This window comes from Achroia grisella, unplaced genomic scaffold (genome assembly GCF_030625045.1).
Source record: "Achroia grisella isolate CSIRO2021 unplaced genomic scaffold, CSIRO_AGI_Agris_v1 utg777, whole genome shotgun sequence".
In the NCBI taxonomy this organism is placed as follows: Eukaryota; Metazoa; Arthropoda; class Insecta; order Lepidoptera; family Pyralidae; genus Achroia; species Achroia grisella.
The window spans coordinates 1,053,959-1,081,823 of record NW_026713017.1 but is presented as its reverse complement, the minus strand read 5'-3'; the positions used below and the strand labels follow the sequence as shown (position 1 = coordinate 1,081,823).

Below are 27,865 nucleotides of genomic sequence, written 5' to 3'. Positions count from 1 at the left end.
ACGCTACTCCCAACAAAACACTTTCGGCTCATCAGTTTACACTCAGCAATTCAAATGAACAGTCGACAGCAATGAAGAATACATCCTTAAAGGATAAATTCAAGAACAACATAAAATTTGTGAAGCCTCTGTACAGAAAAGTGAAAACGAATCGAGTTGGAACTGGGAATGTAACATTTAGTAATTTAGACGTTGACAACAAATTTAAACTATGTGGTGATGCAATTCGTGTCAAACGAGACATATTAAATGATAGAAATAAAAATTATGATATATTAACAATTACAAATAAAGATAACACTACACTACCAGGTGCTTGTGAATATAATAGTACTGTGTTAAACAGAACGAGAATTGTGAAACTAAAAGGATTAAAAGCAAATAATAAAACAGTTCGACATGAAGTAGAGGACGTCATGATAAATAAAACAGCAAGTAAATTAGATAATGAAATACATAATGAAAGTATTGATAAATTCGTTCAAGCTAATGAGGATCTGAAAACAGTAATCGTTAATAAAGTAAGTACCTGACTTTATATGTATATTGATTGATAAAAGATTTATTTGTATTTTCAGTCCACAGATACAATAAAACAAAAAGAAGGGGCAAACCTGGACAAATAAAAAATATACGTACTTTACCATACTGTCATTTTGTTCTATTCCATTCATGAGCAACTGTTTTCTATTAGACTTATCTTCTCTATGCAAAACATGTTTTAAAAAAGTTTTAGAGCGAAAATTCCATCTTTTGTTTCTAAAAATGTAAATTGTTATTCCCTTAAATATACTTCTGGTACAATATAGGGAAATAAATATGTTTTGTTGATTATATACAATATAATTATACTTCATAGCTATAATAGTAAACTACAAGATAATATGAAAGAATTGTATATTTGTTTGTTTGAAAACAAAACTCATTCAAGAATGGGTAAAGGAAGTTAATCTTAGAATAATATAAAACATAAGAAACAGAAATCGGTAGTGAACACCGCAATGATGGCTGAAAGGGATCAATTGAAGAATAACATATTGTTTCAACTGCAAAAAAGAAAAGGGCAACCGGTAAAGACCGTTACAGATATTTTCAAAACAATTTATGAAAGAAAACATCGATTAATTTAATAATAATACCCATTTTTTAATACTCGAGAATGCTTGTTACGTTTTGGTTAGTAATAGCACAGATAACACAATATTAAACCTATTAATATTGTGTTACCTAGGTTAGATTGCACTAATGTTTTATTAGTAATCTATGTGGTAATTCAGTACGTCCATATCTTCACGACTTTACTCGCGGATAAAATAGACATTTTTATACAATTTAATTGTTTTCGGTGTTTATTTCATTGAAACACAAAGTTTTTAGTGTCAGTACATTCTCTTATAAAAGGTAAATTAATTACAGACATAGATTTAGAAATGTTTTTTCAACTTGGTATATTGACGCTACCATAGCAGACTGCTGTCATCATAATGATATTATCATATATGTATATATATATATATTTATAGATACATATATAGGTATATATATATTTATATCTGTCAGTCTCTGAGGTATATTTAATTTAATAAGGAAAAAGGAGCAATATTGTTATATGAATAAAATTATATTTCCTGATATAAAAAAAAATTAATTGTATTAAACGACAGGCTCCAGATACTTGGTTGAGGGTCTACCCAGCTCCACAATATCCCAAAGAACCAGTAATATCTGTAATCTTCCGATGTCTAATATGTCAACTTGGGATCGCCACATTTTTAGTGTTCTGGACAATACTTTGGGTTTTTGTCATTAACTCATTCGAAGGTAAATAATTTATTATTCGTTGTAATTAAGTGTAACTCATTTTTATTGTAATAATCTGACTATTTTGTAATAATCTTATTCTTCTTAATAATATTTACAGACAGTTTTTTAAATAACAACGAAGTTCTTCCGTAATCACAATAAATGAATTACTAATAATTATTTCATTTAATTAATTCATTGATGAATATATTAAGATAAACAACAGACACTAGTTAAGCCTGAAAAAGTTATTAAATGTTAATTAATAATTTAGTATTTTTAATTGCAAATTTTAATACGAAATTGCAGAATCACACGAAATAGAAGTATCGCGGCAGTTTGAGAAGCAACAAAATCAATTAGTTATCGACTTAGCAACTGAATTACGTCAGGTCAGTTTATAAACTATAATCTTATTAATATTATAAACGCGAAAGATTGAGAGTATGGATGGATGTTTATGACTCTTTCACGCAAAAACTACTGAACTGATTTTGATGAAACTTTTAAGCAATATAGCTTATATATCAAAATAACATTGACGCGGGGGACCGCAGGCACAGCTAGTAGTTTTAGTATTTGTAAACGCTACACGTAATGTGCTCACATTTCTCTTCATATATTTGAATTCAATGTGTCAGTACGCGAACCTACCGCCGTCTCTAAGCTACAGAAAATTAATATGTTATATTAGAATAATATCTAAAGACAATTCACACAGTGTCATCAAGTCCCAAGTTATGCAGAACTATGGGTACCAGACAACTTATAAAATATATATAATAGATATTTTTTAAAACAAAAATTAATATATACATATATATCGAATCCGCGAGCTTCAGATGTAAAGCGGTTTGTTAAACCGCTAGACTACTGAGACAATCTAATTATAATTGTAATATATACAATATAGTAATATTTTATTATCCTATCCTCAATTAAAACCAAAAATCACTTAAATTATACCATAATGGAGCTTCGCCTATTTAAATAGTCAGCGAATAAGGTATAATACAAGCCTTCCATTTTAGCGCGTCAAAGGTACAACGCTTCTCAATTTGGCAGATTATCGATCGATCAAATCCACTCAGGTTCTGTTTTGTACACATACTGTATATGCTAATAAGTACCTCTAATAAATACCTAAGGTAAGAAAAGAATGAATTTCAGAATTTCAAATTTAGAACTTTATATTAAATTGATCACTCAACCATGCAGTGCATATGAAGGTTTTAATAATTATTTTCATTTCTATGCCTATTGTGGTAATTTCATCTACGGTTTCATTAGTTTTGTTACTGGCTTCTGACTTAGTATGGACTTTACGACTAATCCTATACACATTACTATTTACTATTTTACTATTTTTTGTTAGTAAGAAAAAGAAAATTTTGGTTAAAAGTTTTATTTATAAACACGTCCAAAGTATATCAAACCTTTTTATCTTTCCTTTCTAATTATCTAAATTGATTTAAAACAAAAGAAATCTACTGAATTATTATGAATTTCTCCTTTTAATCGAAAGTGACAAATTATCATAGTTCCTATAGGTTTCACATTATATACTTGAACGCAATGGCCTCTGGCTCATTTGTCACTCTCTTGAACGGGTGATACTTGTAAAGATTAGTCCGGTCGCTACAATTGTTTGGACCATTCAACTTAGTAGCTAAGATTTTCTGGTAGATATTATAAAGTATCATTAAAATAAATTCAGTAATTTTTGCGTGTAAGAATAACTAACATCCATCCATTCATCCATCCACACTCACAAACTTCCGTGTTTATAATATTAGTAAGATAGTCACATAAAATCATAAATCAGTTTTGTTTGTAAATTTCTTCAAAATTGTGCTCGACTGTAGCTGCATTCCAAATGTGGAGATAAAATCTAAAAATTGCTATTCAAAAATGGTTAAAAAGAATTTCATTTGAATAAAGATTATTTTTATTCTTCTTGTCGATATATCATATCTACATTCTATATTATGAAATTGGTTAAAAATACGTTCATTTTATTCATATCGAAACGCCATTCAGCGAATACATGAAAATATGTTCAGAAGCAATTTTCACATATCGACGAAATGAAATTTGAATATCCCAAGTTGACAGTGAGTACGTATTTATATATGAATGACAACTATATTGTCCCCAGAGTATATCTTGAAATATATAATATTTTTGCTAGAACTACATACTAAACGTTTGCTGTGGCTTCTTGTCGCATTGTAAAGTATAAATTTGACGTGTCAATCTGCGTATCTGTCTGGGGCATCATAAGTCTCAATATAAATCCACTGGTTTAAAAATAAGAATTCAGTTTAGTTTCTTGCCAGTTCTTCTCAATTGAATCTGTACACTGAAATTAATGTTAATACAAAAAAAATATGTTCATAAGCGGCTAGAATGTCCTATAAATTTTTGATTTGATTTGGTACAGTAAAGGAATTAGTCTATTTATAACAATAAATATAGATATTTCTATGTCACTGAAGGAATGAAATAAATATATTTTTAAATTAGAGTAGTAGAATAGAATAGAATAGAAAATCATTTATTCAAATAAATTTAATTTAAGCACTTTTGAATAGTCATAACAATTTGTTTTTTATCTACCACTCGTCCGGAAAGCTGTCTTATCACAAGAAGAACGAGCAAGAAACTTGTGTGTTGCTCTTTTAAATAATCCTTGTAAGTTTACATTTACAAGTCGAAACGTGTGAATACAAACTACCAACAAACACTAATTTTTGGGTCAAATATAAATATGCAATAAGATTAAATCAGTCGTAGTGATAAGAGCAGACCAGTCCCTACAAGCAGCACTCGTAGTAGTAGTCCGGAGTTTAGTTTCCTCATAACAAAATCCGCTCTTTATCTGTCTATATAACTCATATGACCTCTTTATAACTCATATTCTATGTTCGTGGGTTCGATTCCACCTACGGTCCAAATATTTGTATTCATGAGTATGATTGTTTGTATCAGTCTGTGTTTTCTATATATATTAAAAACGTAATTTAAAAAATGTATCTAAGTATTATATCAGTTGTCTGTACCCATAACACAAGTTCTTCTTAGCTTGGAACTAGATGACGCCGTGTGAAATGCGAACGTTTGTCAGTATGTTCTTAACTATTTTCTGTTACTTGTTCAGTCTTATTAATATTATAAATGTGAAAGTTTGTGAGTATGGATGGATGTTTGTTATTCTATCACGCAAAAAGTAGAAAATGGATTTTAAACAAACTTTACAATAATATAACTTATATAACTTACATCAGAATAACACGTAGGCTATAAATTTCATGCGGATGATGCCGCGGGCGCAGCGAGTATTATTATAAATATTTGTCAATAATAATATAACTGTCACGTACGGCAATTGATATTATACGATAATATATACAATAATACGTAAATAGTGTACAGATTACGTACTATGTTAGAACAACTTACACTGTAATATTAGAAACTGAAACATTTTCGTTTGACTCGTGTCGACAAATGCAAATACAAAGTAAATACCTAAATCACTTGTCAGGACCCTACTCAGCAAAGTTTGTTCTATACTAATGCCAATATTATGAAAATAGTTAATAATAGAACTTATTCATACTTTTTTTCACAATACATGACTAATGTGATTTTTATTGTATCAAAAAAAGACTTGATTATGATTGTTGGGGGGAGACCCAAGACTATAAAAAAAAGAGGAGAGCAAATAAGAGCACAGTATTTTCCTATTACACAAAGACTAATTTCAGATGTAAACAATTAAAAATTATTTATATTTGTGCATTTTTAATTTATAAACTTTATTTCTATTTATAAAATGTTTCTCATGTGTGCTATGTTTTTGTAATTGTTGAATAAAGCATTTATCTATCTATCTAAAAAATAATACAAAAAATGTACTTACATTTTTTGTATATATCTAAATAACCCTGGACAATTAACACAGCGCCATCTAGGTACTTAATGACTTCATATTGTTTTGTTTAATTTCGCAATTATTAGCATATATAAGACACAAGTATATGTAAGAGACAAATGTTTAATACGCAAACCTGACCATTGCTTCTGAAAGCTTTATTCCCTTCCCTAACATTCCCCAATAATAATAATTAGATAACTAAATCAAATTATTATTGGAACTACACCCATTATGACATGTGTTTCGCTTCTAAATGAGGTATTACCAGGCAATAAATAGAGTTTGGTTATAGCTTGGAAACTTGGTGTTGATTATTCGGCTACTGTAAAGGTAGCGGAATTAAACAAAATAATAGAAATCCATAAAATATATTCATAAAATAACACGAGAGTATGATTAAACAAAACTAACCTGCTTTCGACATGCTTATGACTACGACTGACTGGAATAAATATTCTTATCTCTAGCCCAAACATGACGAATTAGTCTGAAAACATAACAGACAAACTCGCTTTACAATATTCTTTAAAATACGTATATATTATATTGAGAATATAGCATTGGTATAAAACTTTACTAGAATTCCCTAGCATTAAAGCATTTATAAGTTTATACGTCTACAAGACAGATAAACAAATACACGGGAAATTAAACGACATCCCACGCGCTCGAATTTAAGAGCAACTTCTACTTGGGAATAAGTTTTACAATAAACGTTAGAATGATGCACACTAATTTTCCTTTTTTTTATATACTTAACTATAACAGACAAACTGACAGCCCACCTGATGGAAAATAGCCGTCGCCTGTATATATATTATGTAGAAGAACAACACAATGGACATTACGCTACTATGTGCTTAAGTGGATTACCATACTTCATTACCCAGTAATTCTGGCCTGGCAATGACAAATTCATTTGCTAGTGTATAATAAATTAACGGAATAATTAGAAAATATAAAAAGATATTATAAAATTATTATATACAACTTAAAAAACTTTAAATAAATTTTGCTACAATATCCTTGAATATTTGACAGATAACTTATAAAAAATCAATAAAACACATTAATCTGAAAAAATATTATACAAATATATAAAGCCTCTTAAGTCTTCCACTGTTCCACTGGACCATAGTGCACTTATATATATTATGTCAACACTTATTGTAACATTATAGAATGCAAATTAATTAATAAATAATTTTATTCCCATACCCATCTTAATCTTTAAAGCAGAATACAATTTATAAAACAAAATGATAGATGATCAACTGGTAAAATAGGTGTTATATAGGTACCCGACGACTTTGTCTACAGTCTACCTCGGTAAAAATGACTTGTAATAAATCAACAAGCAATTGACTTCATTAATTTTCCATTATACAACAATCAATCACGAAATCAGATCCATTTAAGGCCAACGAAACGTAAATTCAGTCGTATCGCCGTTTTATGGATTTAGATAGTATTGGACATCAATCACATGGTTCCTTACAATAAACCTTCTTATATTGAAACGACTCACTCACTACTTAATCAGTACACAAAAAATAGGGACATACATACTTACTGGCATAATGATCAGCCTTTCATTTTCCTCTAGAGCCCCATCACTATATATTGTAAGCTGAATATGATCTATGTATATTTATAGACATATATACTTATGTTTATTACGTACACCATCTCACATTTTCTTATCATTACTTTCTCTATTCACCCAAATGTAGTCTGGAAGAAATTGCTTAGCGATAAGACCGGCTTTTGTATCAGTTCATGTATATTTACTATTTTAATTATTTTCGGTATTTAGTGCAATGAAGAGTATAAAAAATTTATAAATTCTTTAAAAAATATATCTAGTATTATTGATTCGAAGATACCAGGGGATAGATAGATATTTTAGACGTGACCCCTTTTTATGTATACGTAAATGAATGAAAAGAAAAGCAGGATCTCAAGAAAAAGTACGGGAATTTTACAGATGCAATCAATTGCAGTCAATGAAAATATTCTTATATTATAAGAGCTAAGATTCATTTATTACAAAATGTAATATATATTTATATATCTTTAAAACAAGTAATACTCACAAATTTTCAAAATCTTGCCTTGCTTCATCTATATGCTATCATATATATTGAACACAAAAAATAAGTGTTCTATTTTTTTTACAAAATTCAATAGACTCGTTATTCTAAAAACTCGTTATTACAAAGATGTATTTATCCTTTGTAAATAAGAATAATCTAAAAATAAAAAAATATTTAAAATAGCATGTACCTAAAATTGTAAAATATAACTTAACATTTAATGTATTTTAAGTATATAAATAAAAATAATCAAGTAAACTCAATTAGTCCAAATGAAATAGCCAGGATTTTTAATATGGATTAACGAACGAAAGTTCATTCATTGGAAGATAAAATTGAATCAATTGCGAATGATTTAACCCAATTGCAAATTATTTTCTCAATTGCCAAAAACTGTACCAGTGGAATTTCCAATTAGTTTGTGTGCTTTTAATTTGTTTCCCGTGGAAGGGAAATTGCCCATTCATCCTGTAGGCTCGGTCATTATGCGTGTGCACGATTCATCAGGACTGATGATAGTACAAACGCCTACGGATAAACCTCCTTCGACTATTGATACCTTATCTTTAAATGGCAATTTGTTACATTATTAACTGTAAAATACGTATGCATACGCAATTAAAGAAGTATTTGTGATCCGACAAAAGGTCAAATTTCCTTACAGAAAACACAAAATAATATTACCCATACTTTCAAAGTAAAAGGGACACTTTTATCAAAATTGTAAACCTTCCAGTCTTACAGCAGGCAGGACAGTAATAAAACCCAGCATACTCTTCTTACTAACGATTTTGTACCTTTTTTTGATATGATTAAAGACTAAATTTGAAACGATCAACATAGTATGGATGTATACATAATATTACATCTCTAATAATAATACACGTAATAATGATTTAAGAAGATTACATTACACAACAGTTGTAGGTAGGAAAATAGTTTTGCATAAATAATTATTTGTTTGCATGTAATTTTCATTACTTAAGCACAACAAGGAACAATAACAGTGAAGTTAATGTTCGCAAACGCAATCAACCAAATAACCGCTATAATTTCGAGGGGCCTATCTGTTCCCACATCAACAATATGTAAATTATCATGCTATTTCCCTAAGTAAAAGGATTAGTGGTACATATATTTTGAACTAGCTGAGCCCGCGATTTTGCTTGAGCTTGCATTAAATGTTTTGTTTTAAGTGATGATGACATTCATGATGACAATGTCCGTAGTTAATTTATTAGATATAGTTATAAAGACGATTGACTTAATTTACAATCAATTAGGCCCTCTGACTGTTTGCTATTTCAGTTACATTTCGATTCATATCATAATTAAACAAATACAAAATTTTAAGTGAAACATACCATAATTATGTGGCACTTTAACATTAGTGAAAGTGCCACTCAAATTAGTGAAGTCATTCCTGTGATTAGCGCACAGAAACAAGGAATTTGACAGTCATTGTTTTGGATTATATTACATAGATACCTAATGTCCCTTTAATAATAAATATACTATATCTTTCATGTACAGACAGCGTACAGTTACATTTTTATTATGTATACAGATTATACGGTAAACTTAAAACCACTAATTGAATTGAGTAATATCATATACGTTTACCACAAATTTGTAAGATAGCGTTCTGACAGGATTGTGGTCAGGAATTATTGATCCCATACCCTTTGACGGATAACAAATAGGCGGAACATCTTTATAGTTGTTAAAGAAACTTCGACAAAGATATTCACGTGGGTGTCTTCATTCATCATCACCAGTAACTTTTTTATGCAATTTCATTACCAGTAATAGTAAGTGATAAGTCAAGGTTTCATAAATGTCGACATCTAACACTGACATCCGTGATGTTTCAGGCATCTATATTCTACCGTAACCGTTTACCATCAGATAGACCGTATGGTTGTTTGTGACCATCATGGTTTATAAAAAAAAATAACTGTCGCGTATATACGTAAGCAGTACCACGAATATCACATCATCATGTCACACCGATTGTACATCTAATGATTTATCAAATCTAAAATAATTTATTTCTATAATAGATATAGAACCTTTAGCCTCTTTTTTTTTATTGGGTTGTTTGGGCTATTGTCAGATGTTTGTAGCACCTGCAGCACTGCGACCTACATAGATCTATTGTGCTCGCCCTTTTTCAAAGTTCGCTACCTAGACCCGTTTTTAGCCTTTTTTTAGCCTCTTACGCACATTATATTATTATTATCGCTATCCTCACCGTCCAATTCGACTAGTTACTGCAGTTGAGAATTGGCAGTATTTAACTTTCCGAAGGGCAAAGGTTTATTGCCTTTGTATATATCTAATGCATCAATCTTGCATCTAAATGCTGTGTTCTGTAAAGGGTGAAATATAGCAGTAAAAATATATCTGTTTGTGATGTTTGCTGTGGTCAGGTTTTCCACAGGAATTTTATGTGCTCTTCAATGAATTTTGTATTTTAAAGATTATAAAAAAATAATTTATTATGTGAATAGAAGTATGACATTGATATTTTATATTATGGAAAAAATAGGCTACGTGACATCTAATCTGATTGTTGAATTCGAATGACTCAACGGTCACCCATCCATCCGCGCGCCTCTTGCTCATTTGCAGGTTAACCGCGATTGGCCGTTTAATTAACGTTAGATTGATTGATGCGTAGACAATGTCACTACAGATAAAATATGATACCTCTTGCGTTGCCATTCTTGTGTCATTCCACGGCATGACATTCACAATTTATTTTGTGACATCCGTGGTGCTGTTCATAATGATATTTATGGGATTTCATTATTATCATGAAATTATTTGTCAACTCTGACTGTTACTGACAAATGTTATAAATTACTATATTATTTTGATATTTATTTTTAATAAATCATTTTCAACTTTATGTGCACTCTTGAGTTTTTCTATACATATAATTAAGTATGTTTTTTTTTCTTAAAACATATTTTAATTCATATTAATCTCCCTTCAATCGCACGTTATAAAAAGATATAATATAATATAACATTATATAAAGAATCATCTAGGAATATTAACATCCAATATCCGATGTACATACTTTATAAGAGTGCATTTTATATTAGCTGGATCAACATTCAATGCTGGACCTCAAATAGGCACTGAGGTCATCTGTACAGTGCCATAGCGAATAGCAATCATTGTTCCCCAAGATTCCTGTCAACAAGCAATGCCTGTTCACTAAACAATGGCCGGTCAGGATTCCTGCGGCCTCTTTGGCAGACTGGAATTTATGCCGAAATATAATTAGTAAATCCCATTTAACTTCAGGATCTTCAAGATTTCAAAGCAGATACATTTGTGGATCTCTAAGAAGTTCAGACGACCGTGATTTTACTTCACTAACAAATAACTAATTAACTGACTTCAAAGTAATTTTCATTCTCAACTCTATGCATGTATTAACATAGTATATAATGAAGTCCCTTCCGCTGTTCTGTTCGCAGAAATCTATTAAACTATGCAACGAATTTTAATGCAGTTTTTAACAATAGATAGACTGAATCTAGAGGAAAGTTTATATGTACACCCGTGTGATGCTAGAGTGGGTAGCTAGTATATGTATCTACGAATCGTGATTTCTCTGTCTTTCTCTTTTAATACTTTCTCAATCTTTATACGTATGTGTCCGTTATATATTCGATGATTTTTGGCTGGGATTTACTCTGATGTAAGTCATAATGTGTCTAACAACATTTAGTAGTATGTATTCGTATATCAATTTATAATGAATATACATAATTAATCAGATCTTAACGCAAATTATGTTATGGTAGAGAATGTATTACATTTACAACATAAAATTAATAGTGTTAAGACCGGATTAACTGTATTAATAACTAGTAGTTATCCTTAACTTCGTCTGCGTGAAATGTAACTCCTTATATATTGTGATTCTCATAGCTTCTATTCTTATGCATCATGCGCCTGTATTAAGAGAGGATGCGAGAAGCGGATGACCAGAGTAACTCAATAGGCAGAAAGAGTTTCAGGACATTTTTCACGAATATTTAATATGGATAGCTGTAGCGTAGCCACAAGTAGTAAGGCAAAGGAAAAAAACTATATAAAAAATAACAAACATTATTTAGGGGTGGGTCACACTTATCTTTGAGAGATATGAAAAACAGAAGTTCACAGATTCTCAGACTTACCCGATGTGCTCAAACTTTAAATCATACATAAAAATCGGTAAAGCGTTTCGGAGGAGTTTGGTAACAAATATCGTGACACGAAAATTTTATTGCAACTTGAGGTTTTTCAAATAGAATTCCGTATTGTTACTTCCATACTCCGAAAACATTATATTTATCGTCTATTATTTCATGTTTGAACCTATAATGTGTTAAAGTGAAATATTTCAATAGTTTAGTTCACCTTCTTGATCATAAAAGAATTATTCCATTCAGTGTGCCATAAAAAATCCGATTAGTGATGCATACACATAGTAATAAATTTCAGAGCACAAAAGAGATGGAAGTCTGAGATTTTTCACGCCTCCTCAAATAACGTACCTAATGTATTGGAATCAGGGCTGCCTTATAAATAAACGAAGCGAATTTTAACGGAAATAATCTTATTGTGAATTATTTGACTGTGTAAAAGAAGCACTGCTGTAGAAATTCACAGCTGATGTCTATAAATAACAATACTGGTCCTGTTCGAGCCGGACCCTTATACTATTAGGGTTCTGTAGTTACTTATCTCCTTCAACGTGGTAAATTTTGTAAAAAGAGATGTGCGGGGTACCTTTGTCAACCCATTACAGCCGCCAAGCAGCTGGCTTTTTTATCTATTTCTCTTATCGTAAATTTTACTTTATTACATAACTTAATTGTACAACTAAGAACCTAAAATTAAAATACTTAAAAAATATTTTACAATAACAAGCATGATGCCGTAATCTTCCAGAATGACAACGCATGAGTGGTATAGCGGGCGTCATGTGAGTCATAGAATTCATGTTTATCGGCGACGATTGCCACTTAATATCAGGCACACAGCTTGTTTTGCAATTCAAATAACATATCATATATATATTTCACATATTTGGGTTTGAAGATGAGTATTTTGTTCAGCCTTTAGCATCTGTTTGACGCATTATAAACTATGTATTCGATAAAAAAATCGTTCTAATTATTTCAGTTGTTTTTACGTGATACTTTAATACACAAATAGATAGTTTTCATTGCATAATGATATTATAACCTATATATTTATTATAAAACATACTGACGTTATAAATTTTAATAAACTGGTAACCCTACCATTAAAAGGATTTCCGAGTTCTTGAAACAAAACGAAAATAAGTTGACTAAAAACCGCATATTCCTTTCCACACGACATTATTTTTATATTAAATTCACCTCAACGGAAAGTATGAAATTCTAAAAGGGATATTCCACCGATAAACATTGCAAAACATGTTCAAATACTTTTGATGTTATATATAAAAGTAGAGTAACGAAGTACTGAAACTATTCAGGGTTGAAGCTAATGCTGAAGTATTAAAGGAAAGGTCCTTTAATACTTTAGTATTAGCTTGAAACCTAAAATAGTTTCAGTACTTACTCATATATATAATAAATTCGTAGCAGTGACTGTCTATATTAAATATATTAGAAACAATTTGTTTCATCTTATCGAGAATTAAAAATGTACCTAAAATTTTGTCCGTGAGTTCTTGTACGCTAATCGGCTTGACCGTTTGAATGCGGATTCCAATAATGTATTAATGCTAATTACAACTTGTAATCGGTTTTTTTTTTAATTTACGTGTTTATTACCTGTATGTATTTATATTATATCAGTTATCTGTTACTAATACAAGCTGCATTAGTAATTGTCATGGTCTTTAGTAACAAGATCTGTTTAGAAAACTATGACCAATATTGCCTTATTTTTATATACCGTAAAATTACAATACATAACAGTTGCAGTTAATTCTAGGTAATCAAATAGCAGAAAATTGCATAATACAATAGGAGGACCCTGATAACCTAAATTAGATATAATATATAAACTACACCTGTTCTATATATATAATGATAAAAGATGACGTTATGAGATATTTTCTTTTGGCCACAGAACCCTATTAATACTTATTAATAAAAAAAAAGTATTTTACTCCCAACATAAAAGGATTCAAATGAATTAATAAAAAAGTGTACGCCTCAATAAAAGTACACAATTATTTTATGAATTTCCCCGATATTAGGTAATTTCAGAGGGAAGATAACGCAATGATTTATGAGCGAGCCAATATGAATTATTGCAAAATTTGATTAAATTCCAGTTAGCTTCTGGAAGGTTATATTTAAACAAATTTAAATGATATGACTACATTTTTTTCATGATATTCGTTTGTTACACTAATATGAACGAATAGTTCATACCTACTGATTAATATTTAAACTTTTAATGCCTATTTTTTATTAAATATTTATCGTTTATTAACTGTAGACTGATAATATTGTCTTCGATTGTTACTATCAAAAATACAATACAAAATATTATATATTTCATAATACTTTTGTCGAAATTATTGGTAAAACTGTATCGAAATTCATTGCAGTTGAAGAAGTGAGAAAAGTAACTGATGACGTTGCTTTATTATTTCTAGTTTCGTTACAGAAATCATACAAATAGTTTTTTTTTCTGTAATTGAAATAGCAGACAAAAGTACGATAACGGTAGTGTAACTACCTGATGGTAAATAGTTTCCGTTAATAACATACATAAATAAATACCACAGACATCCCAGCATCATGTGCACTCACGCGTTAACTATTAAGAGGACTACGATGTCATCTTCATTTTATTATAAGACGAAAAAAAAAATGTTAATGAACGTAGAAAATGTCTTTTTCAAGCTAATTGCTTTTTTTTTTATTGTGACACTTTTAAAAGAGAAGCTTTTGAAAATTCGTTTTATAAAACGGAGCCCGATACGAGGGTAGTTTTAACATGACAAAGGGAGCGTACATCGAGACGAGGTTGTAGCATGCATGAAATTCCCTAGAGAACGTAAGCGCTTCATTTTCCTGCTCCAGAATTTGATGGCAAGGGCTTTGAAATTATTTCGGTATTGTTTTTAAATGTTATTAGTGTTTTGCATAATCTGAATACATTATAATTATAACATAATCTTTACATCTACTTTGTCTTTACATATAATAAAATCGTAAATAATAATAAAGCTATAACTGCCTGTTAGTCTACTGGAAATGAAACGAATAAACACTATATTCTAACGTTAAAAGCTCAACTTGTTTATATTATAACGCTATCCTCTCACAGAAAGTAAATAACAGTTACATAAATTAATATGTATATCAAATATAAAAACAAAAGTTGGCGGCCTTATCGCTAAATAGCCATTTCTTTCTTCTGTTTGTGTATTAAGATTTCAAGTCCTTACGGCTGGAAGAAATGAGATGAAATTTTCACGGAATATGTTTTTAAATATGTAAGCTGAAAAGCTGAAGTTTATACAACAAACAGACATCCCAAAGTCTAAAAGTCTATCTCAGAAAAAAGTTATACGAGTTTCATAATTTAAAAGCATACATTCATTTATACATTGAAACAATATATATTTTATGAATGCCACAATGAAGCATCATTCCGTTCATAATTTAATACTCAACTCAATTTTATATGTGAGTGTGGACAAATACTGCAATTTGTTCTTATTGTTCATATGTGCAGTGACTATATTTTTGTTATTGAAAAAACTTGTACATGTGAGCGAAGGTTCTGAATTATTATGCTGGTAAATAAAAAATATATTATAAAAAGACGGTTTCCAGGAAAAATATTATATTTAACAAGTATCGAAAGAAAATCAGATAAAAACAGAATGACAGAATGCAAGACATGTTAAAATATAAATTAAACACTTTTGTAACACGTTTATAATTTTACTATAAAATATTACATGTTTTTTAATAAATCAGAATCAGTCAAATTGAATAGAAACTTTGTAAAGAGGCCTAACTTCTTAGTCATCCGGAATTACAACGTATAAGGGGTCACATGATGACATAATATCGTGCCCTTCATGTCTATAGGCAACGGTTCAATTTACCATGTGATGGTCCTACTTCAGTTCAGCTTCTTTACCATTCGAGTCACAAAAAAACTTATTTTCCAGAAGTATTTAAAAATAAAAATACGAAAATATTATTGTAGTGAAAAACTCAATTAAGATTAAACGCAGTTTCTCAACTTGTAATTCTCATTGGTGGACTTAACCTCGCCCTAATGTTCGAAGTCGTTAAGACCCTTTTAGGATTACCGCAGCAAAATATACTTCCATTTAAAGGAGCCTATTATTTATAAGCGTTTTCAATGAAGTTTCTTTAGAAAATTACGTTTGACGGCTTCCCTTGACATTGAGGTAGGTACCCTCCGTAATCCTTAATAAGTTTCAGTTTGTTGGCATTGAAACCCGCTCTATCTATTAACAGTACATATACAACTGATAGAACTATACAATCAGTCGTATAATTGTTTTCTCTAGTGAGTACTACATGAGGATAAGAAGGGTATATTAAGGTTGTTTAAGGATCGGCAACGTGCACCGGGTGTTTCAGGCGTCCATAGCCTACCGTAACTGTTTACCATCAGATGTTCCGTATGCTGGATTGCCACCAAAGTTGTATAAAAAAAACGGAGATCTTTCGTACTACGAATTTTCTCATCCATCTTCCTCAACCAGCTTTTTCGCAGTCTGTTCTGTCCAATTTTATTTTAACTATTAGCATGTTTCAAGTTTCAAGTCACATTTTTTCACGGCTTTGCAAGGTTTGCTACTCTTTCACGCAATAACTGCTGTAATAATTCAGGTGAAATTTAGTACATTGATACATGATATTTAGTATATTGGATTTACACATAAAATAGGAACTTTTACACAAATTTACGAGAGCAGCATTGCAAAATATGTATTTACAAACATAACAAAACATACCACCACGACTGTTATCCTAAATGACCTCATCAGTCAGTGACATTGTCAACTGTCGATGTTATGGTCAACGCAATACATTTCGAATGGCACTTTTTAATCCAATGTGTTAGGGAACAAATATATTGTCGTTTTGCCTAATTATTTTTTTTTTTGCTTAATATTGTTGTTTTGTTCAGTAAAATATTTTTTATATGCCGGCCAGATCTGAACTCACGAGTTCTTGGGTGTAGTAAAGTAAAACACTAAGCCACGACTTTCTTATAATAGGCAATTTGTGCACAATCCTGTGTTAATTTAAAATGTACCATATAAAAATAGGAAGAAAGCAGTCATTGGGTTTCTCGCTTTCACAAAATTATAATTCATTCTGCTTCTGAGTAGAATGTAGGTACTTGTTATCATTTTCCTGTTGACCTTATGTTATTATATTTGCAGTCTCCCCTAAATGTAAACATGCGAAGAATTTTTGTATTTCCCGCTCTATCTTGCGAAATTCTGACGCCATTTTTGTTATGGCACGTCGTTATATCTAAATTTCAACGTTCAAATCATAATTTGAAATAACTAAATCCGACTTAATTAAAGCAAAAGAATGTGATTTTATAACTCCTACCAGATTATATGTCTCAATGTCTGGTTCATAGTAATAAAATCTATTTTTTTATCATTTGTACATATTAATTTAACATATTTTGTATCACTTTATTTTCTCTGAGAAGAACAATAATAAACTATTCATTCATTCTCGTTTTAAGTAAAATTTTATTAATTTTCGTTTAGCCTTAGTTGTGAAAATGTGATACATAGACAGACACACGGTCGCATTTCGCCCGTCCTTACGACGGTCTGAGCCGGGGTTCGTACGAACCACTAGCAGTGCCCTCAGACTAAAGTTGTGTCCATTAAGCAGGAGTTAACCTTCAACCGCTCCATAAGTCTTCCTTTGGTTTGGAGTGCTATCTGCACTCGCCCAGTGAAGCTATAACGACCAGCTGCATACAACAGCATTAGAATATATATACATAAAAAAGTGGTCTCATTTATAGTATAATGTAAATTAGAATTAGAGATTAATTCGAAATAAGGTTATAAAATAAGTACGAAAAATTGCTATATTATCATTACTCTGTACTCTACTACATACTACATTGAGGAAAAATCAGAATACCTATAATGGAAATGTACGGACAGGACCCTAGAGGTCAACGTGAACATGACACTAACATGGAAGGTCAACCACGCAATTGCACTTGACAACACCTGCCTAATGGCCCGATGTGTACTAACGAAAACACTTGAGTTTAAAATAATTGGGCAGTATGGAAAATATTTTTAAACTAGATAAAAAAATTATTATTACATTTTAATAAAAAATGCTAACGGTAAAAAGAATATGGTATTTCAAAGCATACTATACACTACTGCAAAAATAAAAGAATGCATTACCATATTCTATTATAGGTTATCATAATTATAAATAAATAAAGAAATAAATAATTTCAGGACAATTCACACAGTGCCATCTAGACCCAAGTTAAGCTAACTAAAGCTTGTATTATGGGTACTAGACAACTGATACAAATACATAGATATGGTTTTTTTTTCGTAAATACATACATATTATACATAGAAAATACCCAGACCGATACAAACAACCATACTCATGATTACAAATGTTTGTGCCGTGCGAGGAATCAAACCCGCGACCATCGGAAGTAAGGCGGTGTGCTAAACCGCTAGACCACCGAGGCCGTTGAATTGTTTTATAAGTTAATAATTAATATTTCTTCAAATTTCTTCCAATTCCAATTTACACAAATTCAGTCTGTTCCTTTTCTAACAATAAAATCTTAAATTTATAAATAGCATATGTAAAGGTAAATCACTGTTTTCGTCGGTCTGTTTGTCCATTTACTTCTGAACCACGCAAGGTATTTCATAAGGTTTTCCGGAAAACAAAACGAGTCCATTTTGCTTTATACGGGCGTATTTATTTTACAACTTACTTTATAAATTATAATATCAGAATAATTGAATGTCGCATACAATCGGCAACCGAGATAAATATAGGTCACAGGAAAAAAGATAACTTCCCACCCTCCAAGAAATAACAGAAAACCAAACTTTTGTCCGCCAGTGTACTTATTTATCCGTGTGTAACGCGATAGAAAATGGTATCTTAGCTAGGCAATGAGCTAACTAATGGCGTAGAAAGCGTTCCCTCTTGAATTAATTTCCCCCGAAATGTTGCTTAAGGCAATTAATCAAGGCGGTTTTGTTATTGCCGGCTCGCAACCGACTTATGCGGGATTAAATATCAGTTAGTAATCGTATTACTAATGCCGCAACCCGCATTTTTGGTTAGGAATAGTGGTGTAGTAGATACGTTCCTTTATACATACTGCGGACTGGCTTTTATATATATTAATTTAACATTTAGTAAGACTAGATATTCTTATAATAAAAAATGTAACTAAAATGGCACAATGTTAATTTATTCTCAATTCGACCACAGACTATATTAATAAACAAAAAATATATTTGCGCATGTGTGTCTAATACATGGTAATGTGTGTGTTTTTTTATTGTTTTAATGTGTAGGTATTATATTATGTATAGTTAAAAAAAATGTTAGCATTCTGCACTCCTTTTTCTTTTTCGTACTCACATTAGAAGTGTGTGATTTCGTAATTTTCCTAAAAAGCGGTACAAAGTATCATATCAATGTATAGATATATGTATATAATGTATAGATAGATAAATATGACCATTAAAAACATAGACGAATTTTACTTTGTGACTGTTATTGCCAATACTGCCTACTCAACGCTTTCTATTTAAAATTAAAGGTTAGCTGGTGGAGAATGCAAACAAAAACAATAAAGAATATATAAATAAATATATGAGCATTAACACAGGCATCACATAATGACGTCACGTCCATAGTGCCGGTCAAGTATTTCAGAGACGGTTACCTCTTATCATATGGTGGGCCGTCACCTTCTGTGCTATTGCAATGACATAAAAAAGTTATGTATTTGGTTTCAGATAACTCCATTGTCTCCAAAATGGAAGAACGCAATAGAGATACGAATAGAGGACGAGAGACGTCTGACTATGCAGGCGGTGGACCGAGGCGCCAAACTGCATCCAGGCCAGTTCTGGAACTTGTCTGGAACTTTCCTGTTCACCGTATACGTCATGACTGCGTTGGGTTCGTTCCTAGAATATATACAATGAAGCGTAAATAAATAATATTATATTTATTTATTTACTCTTTATTGCACCAGAAGTAATTTACAAATAACATAAGCAGAATTATAAGGTACAAAAGTCGATCACGTCGTATAAACAATCTCTTCCAGACAACCTTTGAGTAGAGAAAAAAAGACAGAAAGTGTCTACCACTTTCTGTCTTTTTTTCTCTAATGCAAGAAGGAATTAGAGAAAAAAAATACTTATACTTAGGTATTTCAATAATATAATGATTAATAATAATCTTTAATGTGAATATTCTGTATAGTTACCGAGGTAGACTTTGTATAAAGGACTGTGCGTGCATGCAGTGCGGCTACTTGTAAACTGTGTTTATGTTGAGAAGTGAGATAGAGCAGGGAAATTATAACGTAGGGAGGCATGATATCTTAGTCCACCGAAATAATATAACAACCCTAGACAATTCACACAGCGCCATCTATTCCCAACCTAAGCAGGGCTTGTGTTATGAGTACTGGACAACTGATATAAATACTAATAAATAGAGCTTGTGTTAGGAATACTAAACAACTGACTATAGCTGACTATAATTAAACTTATAAATACTGTTTTTTTGAATATATATTTATTATACTTAGAAGATACTAGTATGGGTGTCTGGTAAAGACATACAAACAATCGTACTCATGAATACAAATGTTAGCCCCGTGCGAGAAATCGAACCTACAATTGTAATCTACTCTATTGTCAAACTAATCTAAACTAATGAGATGACACTTTGATATTCGTGAGTTTATAAACAGTCGTAAGCTTACCTCAAAATACAATCAATTAGAATTTATATTATTACTACATAAGGTACAGTTTACTGTTCAATTATTGAATAAATAACCAAATTATTAAATTGATACCAACTCTACGATTATAACAACTGTCTCTTATATGATAGAATATAATAAAAAAACTGATTGAATTCCGTCAAGCAACCCGAAAGCCCGATAGCTTTATGATTGTTATTTGTTCTATGTAATGACATTTCTATATTAAGAAATAGCTTGACCTTTAATAGAAAGTAAATAATAAATATAAACGTTAGAATACAATAAAATAAGAATGTTTGCAAAATCAAGATCTATACGTTTTTTCCCGTATTATTTTTTATGTAATTCGTTTTTTATGAGACTCAAACTGACACATGATGGTAAGTTATAACTATGGCCAATATATGTATATGAACTGATATTTTGTTACATTGAACATTCGCGATACTAAACTATGTAGATTTACCAGCATTGCCATTTCAAGGCACTAAAATGTCATACCACAGTACTTATCACAGTCTTACCGTTCAACCGAAATCATATAAAGAAGAATCATACAAAGCAATAACGACTGACGGACTCAGTGGTCTAGCAGTTTAGTATATCGCCTTAATTCCGTTGGTCTCAGGTTCGATTCCTTGCATAATGCAAACATTTGTATTTATGAGTATGATTATCATGTTAGTGTGTGTCTTGGTGTTTTTATAAAATACATAATCTAAGTATTCTATCAGTTGTCTGGTCTCCATAACTCAAGCTCTGTTTAGCTCGAGACTACATGGCGCTGTGTGGATTTTCCAGGATTATTATTATATTATTTCTTTCTCAATCTTGATTAATTACTTTTGTTTTTTAATTAGAAATTCCTACCGGATTATGGATGACGGAATATACATTCCGTGTATTCCGTGAAATAAATATAATACACTATAGAACCCCTTATTTATTTCACGGCAAACTTCATAGCATAAACGCAAATTGTTTCAAAGTAATCTATTCGTTACCTGATATCCATAACACAAGTTCTTCTTAGCTTGAGGCTAGATGGCGCTTTATTAATCGTCCAGGCTTATTATTAATTTTTAAAGCAAGCTGCTTAATGGCTAAAATAGATAAGACTTAGGTACCCACGTAGATGACTTTTTACAAAGTCTATTTCAGTTGCAAAATACGTCAGATATTGCAGTTCTGCTCTTAAATTTAGGCTAAAATTCCCTAGCGACTGAATAGAGGTTAATAGCGCACAAAACGTATCGCTATACATAGAAACATTCCTATAGTAAATGTTGGAAGGTTTAGTGTCTACGGCGTAGACTTAGCTACGAAATCGCCGCTTCAGTGACCTGAATAAATTCTAATTTCGCACCAACACTCTCATAATCCGAGCTGTTTCTAAAATTAGACAAAGGCTATTTTAAGGTGAGAGATTTTATTTTTCTAAGGCGCAAAGAAACTAGCAGACTTGTTTTAAGCGTTATTTTTAACCCCTACGAAAAAAGCGGAGGGTTATAAGTTTGACGTATGTGTATTCGTAGCTTCATATCTCCTAAACGAATGGACCGATTTTGATGCGTTTTTCAGAACTGATGAAATTGAAACTGTATACAAATTGGACTGTAATAAATCGTCTGCGTAATACTTCCGTCTCTCCTATTTCAGTCGCCAAGCAGCTAGCTTTGTAAGCAGTTTTATCATTGTATAGTGATATCAGTCAGTGAAATTACAGGATAAGAGGCATAACGTCTTAGTTCCCTGAAATGGCAACGCAGAAATGATATCGCGGATGTCACATGATGATATGGTGTCCGTGCTATACATGTACATAGCGATTACTGCTTACAATCAGGTGTACTTCGACTTTAAAACGACAATACAAATATACATCTACCTATCAATATACATACAAAAATAATATATATATGTACAAATACAAAATACATTCTCTGTTTAGGGTTTGGTGCACCTGTTCCTCAGACGCTGTGGGGGCGCTCTTCGGCCCTAGTGTATGCTGTCTTAGCTGTACCTACACACATATACCTAAGTAAGTTTATCTACAGATCATAGCAAGTCTCATCATCCTTGATTTATCCTTGATAATAGGTGTTTCAGAACCATTTGTATTAGAAACTTCTTCTGCCACGGATTCTGCTCTGGGAAACTTTGTGACCATTTCGTGATGTGACAAGATGGGCTCTCTAACTTGACTTCATCCTAATCTTATCATCCTCTATTAATGCCAGCATACACCATTAGCACAAGATACATCAGGTTATAATCTGGATTAAAAAAATAGACATTAAGTAGAGGGTTTAAGTGACATCAAAAAGGCAGAGTCAAATGTATTTGTTTATATTTGTAGATACTTCTGTACGTCCTTTTTTTATTTACATTGCAGTGGTTAATGCTAGTACGTGTGTTGTGCATAATGTTGATCAATTCATTCGACGTTCTCGAAGATTTGATAGAAAGAAGACAGTAAACAGTGAAGGTATGTACATTGTACATACGTTTCGAGTTTAATTTTGAAAAATGTGTTTGTAGAGTTTTATGTTTTAAAAAATGCCGAATATAGTCAATAATTAGCATGAATGCGAGAGTTTGTGAGTATGGATGGATATTTATTACTCTTTCACGCAAAAAGTACTAAACGGATTTTGATGAAACTTTACAGTAATATAGTATATACATCCGAATAAAATGTAGGTAGGCTATAAATTTCACACGGGTAGGCTACAAAACCGCGGATACAATTAGTAGAAAATGTAACAGTAGAAAGTAGGCTTGACAGACCAAACAGTCTAGGGACTATTTCTTGGGACCTAAATATATCCTTAATCAGATAGTTCTTTTATACAATTATTATTACCAGATGATGGCATCCGACAGATGCCTACCACTATCCAATCTCGCTCACCATATTCCAGCCAAAGTTATGTCGCCTATATACCTGAACAGCACCATTTTATCATATGACACTTGCGATACCACTCATATGTTGTCATTTCAAAGAACTAAACATCAAAATATAATAAAGACTTCCTTGATGTATAAAAGTTAAGAAGTCATGCATGGGCTAGCCGAGACGTGCCAAACTAAATTTTGCACATATATTAAATTTAAAATGTGTATGCAGGCCAGTTTCAAATAAAAAATGTACTGAATTATTACAATACTTTATTTATTTGTAAATATATAATACATAGAATATACTGTTGTTAGAAATCATCGCGCGACTGCGGGCATTATTGATAGAGCCCAGGAGCCGCATGCAACCCGCGGGCCGTATGTTTAACATGACTAGGCTTATATAACTGTACATATACCAATAGACCGTAGATCGAGAATGTTTACCTAATTCTGGATCTATATAATAGTACATTAGGAAACACAAGTCCGACCCTAAACAATACAATACGGCAATTAAAGACAATCCGGCGGGGATTAACAGGCGCTACACAATCACGGAACAAGCAACTACGCAATAACCACACGTTAAGCTGCGATAATTGACGTGCCTAACCTATAAAGAGAGAGTTGATAACGTAAATGACGTTTATTTTACAACTATTTAGCCTATTATTGAATGAAAATATAAACTTGGTTAGTATTACATGTAATATTTGCCTATCTGTGGTATTACTAATATATATGTGGGAACAGACTATTACACATAACTTCGACTGTTTTTTTAGTTAAAAGAGAGCTTATGTATGTCCCCGTGATACAATCTATTTTCAACAATTTTATTAAGTTCCTTTGAGTCGTGAACGTTATATTTTCACGACCTCAAACGGATAGACATATTTCGATAGAACGATAGATAGATATATTAGATATATTTTCTTATTTATAGTCCCCTATGACGTCATGGAGACTGCTACCCTCGCCCTTATTAGGTGTTAGAAATGGTGTTCCCAATACCCAATCCCTGAATAAATCCCCATTGGTTGTATTATTTTCATAATATTTTTAACTTTCAGAAATAATACAAATGTTATATTTGTGGTTACAGATACCTCGAACTGCGGCGGAAATTCTGGGATTATAAGATGTAGTAACAAAACGATGTGTTACAAAATAACTGTAAGTATCAAACCGATGTACTCACTTTGTACAAAGTTGTCAGTTGTTTGCGTGGGTTCCTGTTTTATCTATTTCAGTTGCCAAACAACTTGGTTTGTATGCTTTATTTTGGTTTGGATAGTAGGTAAGATATGACAGTGAAATTACAGAGTATGGAGACGTAATAACTGTTGTTATACAACATTCAATAAGACTATTTACACTTGTTATAAAGTAAGATTGGCATTAATTAAGCGACTTATAAATGCCAAACTTACTTCGTTTGTTTAAATAATAATAACTAGCTGTACCCGCAGTAAATTTATAGTCTGTGATGTAAAACTATAGCTTATACATCAGAATGTTACTCTATGAAACTTTAGAGTAATATATTACTTTAAACTTTCATCAAAATTTGGTCAGTAGTTTTTGCGTAAAAGAGTAACATGCATCCATCCATCCATCTATGCAATCATAGTCTCAAACTGTTATAATATTAGTAAGATAGTGAAATAGGACTAAACAGGTTTGTCCAGGAGGGGGGGTGATAACTTCTGATTCATTATTTTTTAATTTCTAGTTATTATACTCGTTGTTCTATATCATTTCGATTTCACATTTAGGTAATACAACCTTTATTACAAATGTGAAATCGTGTTTTTGTGCTTTACAATGACGGGCTCTATTTGCAGTTTCTAAATTAGATTTTAATAATTAATGTAAATTATTGGAAATGGGCAGTATTATATAATATAATCTTTAGTTTTTAGACACGACAATATTTTTTTTAATAAATAAATAAACCAGAAACATTTATTCTTCATTTTTTGCACAAATAGCAAGAGACGACAGTTCAAAATGTACTTATAATATTTCATGGTTTTCCTAAGATAAAAGACACAATGTTTATTTGATGGACTATGCATAGAATACAGGTAGGTACAGTTCTGTAGGGTTAGTACAGTAATAGTATGTAATACTATGTTATCTGTGGTATTAGTATCGTATAATAGGAAAAATATAACATTACATTACACTCTGTACATGTTCATTTTTACGCAACATGAGACGCCTAGGAAATATTGAGACATACATTTTTTTCTTAAGTATTACTGTTAGCTATATATAGTTACTTTGACCGAATTAAAACTATCTGGAATAATATTACTTTAAAACAAATTAAATTGTTAGGAACCTTAAAAAATTGTTGACTATGAAAACAAAATAGCATATTAAATGTTCAAACAAATTTTAAATACATGAAATGGTACTGGAGAATTGGAATCCCAAATTTTGCGCTAATCAGTGTAAAATTATTAGTGTCGACTTTGAAGTGCATCATGAATTAATAAATACCTATGTGCATATCCTTAAAATGCTTAAGTAAGATTTTTTAAAATAAATCAAGGTGTTTATTGACCATATTATTATAGAATTGAGCAATTAGATATGCAATATGTCGATAACTGGAGTATTTTGTACAATTTCTAATCATTTTACCTTATTGCGCCTCAACTTTAAACTTTGCGTTTTTGACAACCCTAAACAGAAGCATAAACATAAATTTTATCTTTATTTATTATGCATGCAGAGTTTACTCAACGTGTTGTTTGCGGGTCGCTGCGTGCCTCTTGCGGCCATTTTATATTACACAAGTGGTGCCGTTGCGTTTGGCTTAATGCGCGGGAAAACAGGACCCGAAGTTGCCTTGTTCCCGCTTGAATTTACCACCAGTGGAGGCTTGGAACAAGTAAGGCATAGCTTTCTTTAATTTACTACCATAGTGTAATTTAGTAAGTCTGGATGGAGGTTGTTAGTAATGTCAGGTCAGGTTGACAGAGCTGAGTTTCTCGTCAGTTCTTCTCGGCTCAAAAGCATTCCGAACTGACGGTAGATTTGCCATATCGTAAGAGCCTAATAGACCTACATGAATAAAGATATTTTGATTGATTCATTGACCTCCAGGCGGTTCCCCCTGGAAACCATCGTTATAAATTCCTGGTGAACTTCTCACGATGGGCTAACTGACCTGGCCTCATGTTCTTGTCATCCTCCGCTGGTGCTCTGCCAGTGTAAACTGTTATCGTAAATCGTCCGTATGCGTAAGCGGGTGCACCATTTCATTATCATCTAATACAATAAAAATATAAGTAACACTGCTGGGAAGAGAACTGTTAGTATTCTGGACTAGTAACGCAATTGCTAGCTACATAGTTAATCACTAGTGCACGCATAGCGTGCTACACCAATGTCTGGTGTATCTCCACGCAGATCCCCTTGGAAACAATCGTGGTTTCATTCTGTTGTGTGTCTATGGACTAACTAAATTGTATAGACTCATGCTCATAATATTATATCATCCTTCACTTATCCTCTGCCCCGCCAACATATACCAATAGCGCAGGGATGATTTGATTATAATCCATAACTAAAAATAGCACACCTCCTTACTTCCGATGGTCGCGGCTTCGATTCCTCGCAGGGCACAAACATTTGCATTCACGAGTATGATTGTGTGTTATTCTGAGTGTTTTCTACTACTACATACCTATTTATTTTCTATGTAAAAATACATAAACATATATTTTTACATAGAAAATAAATACGTATCAGTTATCTAGTATCCATAACACAAGCTTTAGCTAGCTTAACTTGAGTCTAAATGGCGCTGTGTGTCTGTACGCTGTCCTAAGATTATAATTATTATTATTCTAATTAGTTCTTATATTTTAGGTAAAAAGTCATGTTAGGATCCTGTATGGTCTGTACGTAGAGGGCGCCATGTCGCTGCTTGCATGCGCACTGGCCACCCTGCGCCGGAACAGCAGCGAAGCTACCAATTCTATAGCGGAACACTACCGACTTTTCGCTACAACTGAGAAATAGTCTGACAATAAAAATGCTT

At 31.6% G+C, this 27,865-nt stretch overlaps 1 protein-coding gene across 1 annotated transcript; it reads left to right on the top strand.

Moving 5' to 3' along the window:
- The first annotated feature begins 14 nt into the window (after window positions 1–14).
- On the top strand, window positions 15–27,865 carry LOC131850601 (uncharacterized). Its single transcript, XM_059200895.1, has 9 exons — window positions 15–521; window positions 1,665–1,821; window positions 2,113–2,195; window positions 19,910–20,075; window positions 22,850–22,939; window positions 23,294–23,386; window positions 24,911–24,981; window positions 26,552–26,710; window positions 27,694–27,865. Exons 1-9 carry the CDS (start codon window positions 72–74, stop codon window positions 27,844–27,846), a joined length of 1,422 nt encoding a protein of 473 aa, XP_059056878.1. The 5' UTR covers window positions 15–71; the 3' UTR covers window positions 27,847–27,865.

Excerpts from the sequence above, each read along its gene's own strand:
- LOC131850601 (XM_059200895.1), top strand. The coding sequence starts at position 72 with ATGAAGAATACATCCTTAAAGGATAAATTCAAGAACAACATAAAATTT. Across the intron at positions 522-1,664 it reads AAACAGTAATCGTTAATAAA|GCTCCAGATACTTGGTTGAG; the intron begins GTAAGTACCTGA and ends ATTAAACGACAG. Across the intron at positions 20,076-22,849 it reads ATACGTCATGACTGCGTTGG|GGTTTGGTGCACCTGTTCCT; the intron begins GTTCGTTCCTAG and ends TTCTCTGTTTAG.